General features: G+C 41.8%; 1 protein-coding gene across 1 annotated transcript in view; it reads left to right on the plus strand.

Moving 5' to 3' along the window:
• Positions 1–8,381, plus strand: part of BRINP2 (bone morphogenetic protein/retinoic acid inducible neural-specific 2) — a 75,744-nt gene that overhangs the window by 39,067 nt on the left and 28,296 nt on the right. Inside the window, exons 2-3 of the mRNA XM_006867076.1 lie at positions 1,806–1,996; positions 3,066–3,274. Coding sequence (XP_006867138.1) covers positions 1,806–1,996; positions 3,066–3,274 — 400 coding nt within the window. The remainder of the gene's footprint in view (positions 1–1,805; positions 1,997–3,065; positions 3,275–8,381) is intronic.

Genomic DNA, 8,381 nt, shown 5'->3' on the forward strand with positions numbered 1-8,381 from the left:
GAAAGCTTGTAAGCCAGTCACTTCTTGCCTTCGTAGCCCTCTCCCCCCTCCCTTCATTTTGGGTAGCCAATGTCCAAGTTGTCCATCCCTATCTACTCTGCGTATGGAGGGGGTGGGAATGATTTTTTTTTTTTTTTATGTTTTATTGTGAATTATATGATAGCTTACATGGGAGAACTTTAGTTTTACATTCATTCCATCTTATATCATCTCACTGCCATGGTTCCAATCCCCTCCATGCATCATCATCCACCCAAAGGGTATATCCCAGAAACCCACCCCCTACACTTCCCCCTCCACCCCCAGTTTTCGGTCCACAGTCCCTTTCCCTCTCTGGGTCCAAGGTCCCCAGTCACTTCATCACTCCACGTCATCATTTCTGTCTCTATCTCAGGCATCTCTGTTTCTCTGGGTAGGGTCCCACTCTCAGCTCTTCTCCGTTGATGGCCCCAGAGGCCTCTGCTCCTATCTTGGAGAATTAATCACTCCTTTCCTTGTTACAAAACTTCCACCTTTGCATTTCCAACCCTCATAGTCCGTCCTGATAAGCATTATTCACTACAGTATCGCGAGTTACCCATCTGTATCTCCTTTCATCAGCTCCGAGGAGGCAAGGACTTTTACCAGTCAGTTCTCTGAATTGAGACTTTCAGCCTCCTAAATGGTGAGAGAATACATTTCTGCTTGTTAAAGTCCACAAATAAGTATAAATTTCATCAGCTTTAATTTCTTAGTTGGTAAAAGAGCATAGCTATATCCACATGAACAAATCCAGGGGACTCAGTCATCTTTAAGAGAAGAAAGGGGTGTTCAGGTCTAAAATGTCAAGGGCTGTTGCTCTAGACCAATCTTCTGACTTTACAGATGAGGAAACTCAGGTCATGAGAGATGATGTGACTCTATCCACAGGGTGACAATTGTGACTAGACCACATTTCTGGTTAAGCACTCAGCTACAAACTGAAAGGTTGTGGTTCAAAATCACCAGAGGCTTTATGGAGCAAAGGTGAGGCAGTGTGCCTCTATGAAGATTTTTAGTCTTGGAACCCCTATGGGGCAATTCTACTCTGTCCTTTAGGGTCTCTAGGCTTCAGAACTGATTTGGTTTGTTTTTTAAACTTGGTTACTTCCATATTGGAGTCCTGGTGTGGCACTATGGGTTAATGTGCTGGACTGCAAAGTTGCTTTGAAATGCAAGGTTGATGGTTCAAGCTCACCAGCTTGAGTCAGAACCGTACACCATGGCACTTAACAACAATAACACTTCCATATGGAACGAGCCCTGGTAGTGTGGTGGATTATGAACTGGACTGCTAACCTTCAGGTCAGAAGTTTGAATTCACCAGTCACTACAAAGGAGAAAGATGAGGCTTTCTGTTCCTTTAAAGATTTGTAGCCTTGAAAATGCTATACAGGGTTGCTATGAGTCAAACCCACTTGATGGCACACCACCACCACCACCTCCAGATGGGAATCCTTGTGTGATACTTTAGGATAAGCACTGGGCTGCTACCTACAAACACTTTCAGGGTCACTAAGAGTTGGAACTGACTCAATGGCATTGAATAACTGTAGCAATAACTCCATATGAATTAGCTAATCAGTTACTATCTGATCACAAAGCTGGGAGTAGAGTCTGATGGAGGTCAACTGACATAGGCTATTTCACAGCCTGGGAATGAAAGTCCATGAGCAGAGATGTCAATAGGGGGTATGATATGATAAAGAGCAATACATATTTCAGGTTTTCTGCCTCTTTTTCTGAAATATATTGAGTTTTTCCTTATCCTTTGTTTTTTCCTCCAGAGAGTTTGCACGCTGGAAAGTAAACAGCTTGGCTCTGGAAAGGAAGGATTTTTTCAGTTTACCTTTGCCTCTTGCCCCAGAGTTTATCCGTAACATCCGCCTCCTAGGAAGGAGACCCAGTCTACAACAGGTTACAGAAAACCTCATCAAAAAGTACGGCACTCATTTCTTACTTTCTGCCACCCTTGGAGGTAAGCAACATCATGACCTCACACTAATTGTTTTCCAGGTCATTTAAAATAGCTTCAAGACCCACTGAGTATAGCTTCAATAGCCTTCCTGGACCTTTTATTCTCAGATCTATTGTTGCATTAGAAATATTTTCTTTCTAGTATGTATTTGAGAGCAGGTCAGTCTTCTGACTTTCAACTTCACCCCAGAACTTGGCTATTTGCTTATAAGCATCCTACTGAGAAAGGGTGGGGTTTAAGGATGTTGAGGATGAACATGTGTCTATTAAGAATGTGTCAGCAGGGGGCGCTCCCAGTTTTCCTTTGACTGAACCATCCAACCCTGAGGCTTCTCCTTATACTAATATTTGCTGACTGTAATTGTCAAACTCACAGGCAAAGAACCAGATGCCGTTGAGTCTCTGACCCCTGCTTTCTCACTGTAAGAATTGGTAACCAGCCAAACCATTTCTCAAGTGTTCATAACTCTAGGCTGAATGGGGGTGGAATTTGGGTAGCGATGGTGCAACAGGTGGCTAGGGCCCAGGGCAGAATCAAAAGCTCCGAAGAAGCAGAATTTATAATAACATTTAGCTCACTGTCTGATGGATGAAAAAAAGCTCCCAAGGGTTCCGACCAGCTGCCAGCATGTGGTAGGTGTTGAGTGTTTGGTGGGGAGGAGAGAGGCTGAGCTTCAGGACTTTTGCCTTTTCTGAGGGAGCAGAAATAAACATGGTGACTTCTCAAAAACAACTCGAGAGAGACAATTCTGTTTCCTCCAAGGAGGTAGATTGCCTGACACAGAGATCAATAGAGGACATTAAATGGATAAGCTGGGGAACTGAGATGCTTTAGAAGATTTACAGAACTAAGGAAGGTAAAAAGGGATGCTCAGGCAGTGGGGACTCCATCCTGTGACACAATCTGATGGGACTTTTGTAAAGATGGTAAAAGAGAGGGAAGAAGGTGACAGTAGGGGCAATGGGCTCCCTCTTAGTTCTGGTTCTCCTGACAAAGAATTTCATGATCTTACTGGTAGGGGTCTAGGGAGCAGAAGACCACACTAATGAACCCATGTTGTTTACTACAGGAGAAGAGTCCCTGACAATTTTTGTGGATAAGCGGAAGCTGAGTCGAAAGACAGAGACAGGAGGAGGTGTTCCTGTAGCCGTGGGCAGTGGGAACAGCTCTGCTGTGTCCCTGGAGACCCTGCATCAGCTGGCGGCCTCCTACTTCATTGACAGAGAGAGCACACTGCGAAGACTGCACCATATCCAGATAGCCACAGGGGCCATCAAGGTAACAGACTGAGAGGAACTGGTGGGGCAGAGAGAAACCAAAGGGAGCTCAGGTCAGTTAGGCCTGCCTGCTCTGAGAGGAAAGGATGCTCTCTGATGGCAGGTACAGCCAACCATTAAACATGGTCTGAGTCTTCACTCTACAGCAAATATGCTAGTAGCATCTGCATCTATCCATGTAGAAGCCACTCTATTCATGTAGCATCTACCAGGCTCCACCCGAGGGACTATCATGAAAAAGACAGACAAGGTCTCTATTCTTGCAGAAGTTACATTCTAGAGGAAGATGAAGAGAGAAAACAAGTAAAAAAAACAGCTAAGCAATTTCAAATAATGACATCAAGAAAATTGAGTCATACATAGGTACTGATTTCCTAGGGTGAAGGAAGAGAGCACCTTATGCTAGCTATCTTTGTCAGGGGAAAGCATGCTGTGTGTAGTTCTAAGAGAAGAGGGTTCCAGACAGAGGGAACAATAGGTGCTAAAGCCCTGAGATAGGAATCAGCCTGGTATGTTGGTGGAACACAGAGAAGATTGGTGTGGCATTGATAGGAGACGAGGCTGAGAATAGTCCGGAGCTAGATTACATGCCTGTGATAGGAAATGCTCATATGATTTCGAAGTGCAGTGAAAACCATTGGAGAGCTTTAAGCAGGACAACAACATAATCTTATAAATGCTTGAAAATATCAGTAGGTATTAGGATTATAATAATTATTACCTCATCCTATCTTCTCTATTTACATCAAGAAAATCTGTAGGAAACATATTATTTTAGAGAAAAGAAGACCAGTGAAAAACAAAACAAAACTTGGAAATGTTGGTTACAGTCTTACTCTAACTATAAAGTTAGGTGGTGAGCAGAAAGGTTCCTTGTCTTATGTACCATATGAAGTCCACCAGGATTTTTTTTTCATTCATTTATTCATTCAATAACTATTTATTGAGCACTTATGTGCTCAATAGTAACACACTCTTTTGGGTTTGGGGATATAAGAATGAACAAAACAATATCCCTGCCCTCATGAAGCTTAAATTTTAGTGGCAGAGATATAACTAGATAAATCTGTAAATCTAACACAGATTAACATGAAAAAATCAAGGCAGCTGAGGGGATAGTGTGTGATAGGACATGGCAATTTGGGTAAGGCTGTCTGAAGAGATGCCATTTAAGCAGTAACTGAATGAAGCTAAGGAGTGAACATGTGGAGCTCTTGAATGGCAACTTTTTAGGCAGATGGAACAACATATGCAATTACCCTATGGTGGGAGTGTGCTTGGAATGTTATGGGCACAACACGGAAGGCAGTGCAGCTGGAGTTGGGCAAAAAAAGAGATGAGGGGTTAAGTGGGCGATGAGGCTGCAAAGGTTGGAGGAGCTAGATAGATCATTAAGGGGCTTACTAGGTAAGGAGGAGAAAGGAAAGTGGAATCCTGGAGACCAATACATTGGCAATTTCAGTGGTTAAGGTGAGAAATAGTAGTGGCTTGAATAAAGGTAGTGGTGTAGAGGTAGGGAGAAATTAGAAGAGTTAGACTATATTTTGATGATAGAGCCTACAGTATTAGAAGATTGGAAGAAAGAAGGTACAAATACTTGCAAGGATTTGGCCAGAACAACGAGATGAACCACAATTCCATTTACTAAGAACGATAACTATGGGAAGAGGTACAGAATGAGGAAAATAAATTGGCAGTTTGGTTTTGGCATACTGAATTTGACATACCTATTAGACAGCATCGATGAACTCAAGTGTGGCAACAATAGTGAGGTTGGCCCAGAATCGGGCAGTGTTTCATTCTGCTGTTCATAAGATCACTATGAGTTGGTACAGACTCAGTGGCACCTAACAACAACAACATTGGACATAGTTAGGAATTGGGCTGTGAACCGCAAGGTCATCAGTTAGAATCTACCAACTGTTCCGCAGGAGAAAGATGAGGCTTTCTGCTCCCGTAAAGATTTACAGCCTTGGAAACCCTGTACAGGTTCACTATGAGTCAGAACCGACTCCACAGCACATAACCACCACCTCCAACAGGTAGTTGGATATAAATATCAGGACTTCAAGAGAAAGGTCATGACTAGAGACACAAATTTGGCTTACAAGTAAACACATATGTATATGGTATCTGGAACTATGGAAAAGGTGGACATGAAATCCTCAAGGGAGTGAGTGTAATTAGAAAAGCAGCCCAAAGGGCTGAGTTGTGAGGCAATCCCAATATTCAGAAGTTGAGAAATGGATAAGGATCCTACAATGGAGAATGAGACAGAGCAGAGAGGCCTGAAGAAACCCAGATTAAAGGGGACCACTAAAACCAATTGAAGAAAGTCTTTTATAAAAAAAGAGTGAACAACTCTGTTAAATGGTTCTAAGGTGAAAATTCAGAGTTGCCCTTCTATTTGATAACCAGGAGATAACTGGACAAAAGTACTTTCAGTAGTAGGGAAGGTATAAAAACCTAAGCGGGAAAAGCTTTAAGAGAAGGAGCAAAGTGGGGGATCAGCGATGAGAAGAGACCACTCTTTAAGGGAGAATTATGAGGGAGGTTGTGGTTTTGTTCTTAATAAGAGATACTCTAGGATATTGTATGTTGACTGCAATGATCCATTAGTAAGCTAAAAACTGAAGATGAATGAGAGACAGGAAATTGTTGCAGAGAAAATTCTTTGAGTAAGTGAGAGGGTATGCTGTACATGAGTGGAAGTGTTGCCCATATACAGGAACATGAATACTTAATCCTTTATAGCAAGATGCAATATGGAGTATACAAGGATAAATGCAGGTAGGTATGGAGGTGTGGGAGTATGAAGATGTTCTCTTATGAATGACTCTATTTCCTTGATGAAACAAGAAGCAAAGACCTTTAAAGTAAGGAAGGAGAAGGGATTGTTGAAGAGAAGGAAAAAAATATATAAAATGGTCATCTCAGAGAAGGTATGTCAATTGACTAGCTAAATGTCGTTGATTGCTGGGCAACACTAAGGGCTCGTGTGGGACTTGTGGTTGTAATCACAGCATGAAACCAGTCAGCATAGTTACAATTTTATCAGCTACATTCAGCAGTTCCTGTACAGACAGTCATGGATTCAATGTAGGGTTAGGTTTAATCAGGATGCGTGTGTGTGTGTGCAAGCAGAGGAATTGAGAATATATACAGGGGGGTGATTATTGTGATGACCAATGAATCTGGCAAGGAGGGAAATGAGGTCATTAAGGCCTAATAGAAATGAAAAGTTGATCAGGTCAAAGGATTAGAAATCTAAGTAAATTGGATGATTTATTAAAGGTAAAGAGCTAGGGAAACTGGGCGAGTGTGATGCTTAAAATTGAGATTATAGAAGGAGGGTAGTTACCATTCATATCAGGTTCTTGGGCATGAGTAACTAAGGTAGGCTGGAACATAAGGTGAAGAGTGAGGTGAAGAAGTACAAAAAAAAAAAAAAAATTGAAAGGCAAGGGTACTTAAGGATTAACTATACAGATACAAGGTCAACCTGAATGATACAGGCCTAGCAGTGGTAAGAAAGACATTAAGCCTAATACTAAAAACCTACAATGAGTTAGAGGGAGTAGTAAGAAAAATACATAGCAATAAAGAGGGGTAGAGGGTCAGAGAGTTCTGATGGAATAGGTTTCCAAGGAGCTAGAAGTGGCTACAGAGGAAGGAGGAACAATGGTCAGGATATCATTCCCAGTAAAGAGCTTGAAGGACCACCTCACTTCCTTCCACACCTGGGAAGGAAGAAAACCACTCCCATAGAAGAATTGGGAAGCTGTGTCATCAGGGTCAGCCAGTTGGTGGTTAGAGCAAAAAGGTAAGGACTCTTAGAAGATATTGATGCTATAAGAGTTTGTGCTGAGGGCTGATCTTTAGGTCCAGAACACACGAAGTCTACTAAAGAGATAGAGTATGATTAGGGGATGTGTATGGAATAAGTTTCTGGAATGAGTGACTGAGAGATGAGGAAGACCAGATTTAACAGGGATTTAGAGCATTGTGTGGTTAACAAATGATTAACACACTTGGCTTCTAACCAAGCCTGATGGTTCAAGGCCACCTAGAGGTACCTTGGAAGAAAGGCTTGTCAATCAACTTCCAAAAAAATCAGTCATTGACAACCCTGTGGAGTAAAGTTCTACTCTGATGTGCATGGGGTTCTCTGTCATGAGTCAGAAGCTATTCATGAGAACCCTATGCATATCAGAGTAGAACTTTACCCCATACGGTTCACAATGGCAACTGATAAGGCACATTTGGAGACAGGTATGTTACCTGAAAACCAAATATGCTGCCATTAAGTTGATTCCAACTCACAGCAATCCTATAGGAATTAATAGATCCATCCCATAGGACTTCTAGGTTTGTAATCTTTATGGAAGCTGGCAGCCTCATATTTATCCTATAGAGCATCTGGTGGAATCTAACTGCTTACCTTTTGGTTAGCAGCTGATAGGCAGCTTAAAATGATGAAAGAGGGACTGTTGGTAACATAGAAAGGATTTTTTCAAAAGGACAGAATTATGTGGAATGATCCTTCACCCCTTTCTGGCTAGTAGTGGGCTCTGTCAAAGTTGAAGACAGTTACGTCTTATCAGAAAATGAAAGGTATGCCTGGATCAACACCTCAAAGATCTCATTAATGTCCCTTCCTATCTTTTGAGCTGACCAATTTTTCACTTTCTTTCATCCTTTACAAAGAACAAGGCACCAGGAATTGGTAGAATAAAATTGAAATCTTTCAATAAAGTAAGGTGGCACTGGAAGCACTTGCTCATCTATGCCAAGAAATTTGGAAGACAACTATCTGGCCAACTGATTGGAAGAGATTCGTATTTGTGCCCATTCCAAAGACAGGTGACCCAACGGAATGTGGAAATTATTGGACAATATCTTTGATATCCCATGCAAGTAAAACTTTACTAAAGTTAATACAGAAATGACTGCAGGCATACATTTACAGAGAACTTCCAGAGGTTCAAGCCAGGTTCAGAAGAGGCCATGGAATGAGAGATATCATTGCTGATGTCTGATGGATCTTGGCTGAAAGCAGAATATCAGAATATCAGAAAGATGTTTATCTGTGCTTTATTGACTACACA

The sequence above is a fragment of the Chrysochloris asiatica genome, unplaced genomic scaffold (genome assembly GCF_000296735.1).
Source record: "Chrysochloris asiatica unplaced genomic scaffold, ChrAsi1.0 scaffold00100, whole genome shotgun sequence".
NCBI lineage: Eukaryota > Metazoa > Chordata > Mammalia > Afrosoricida > Chrysochloridae > Chrysochloris > Chrysochloris asiatica.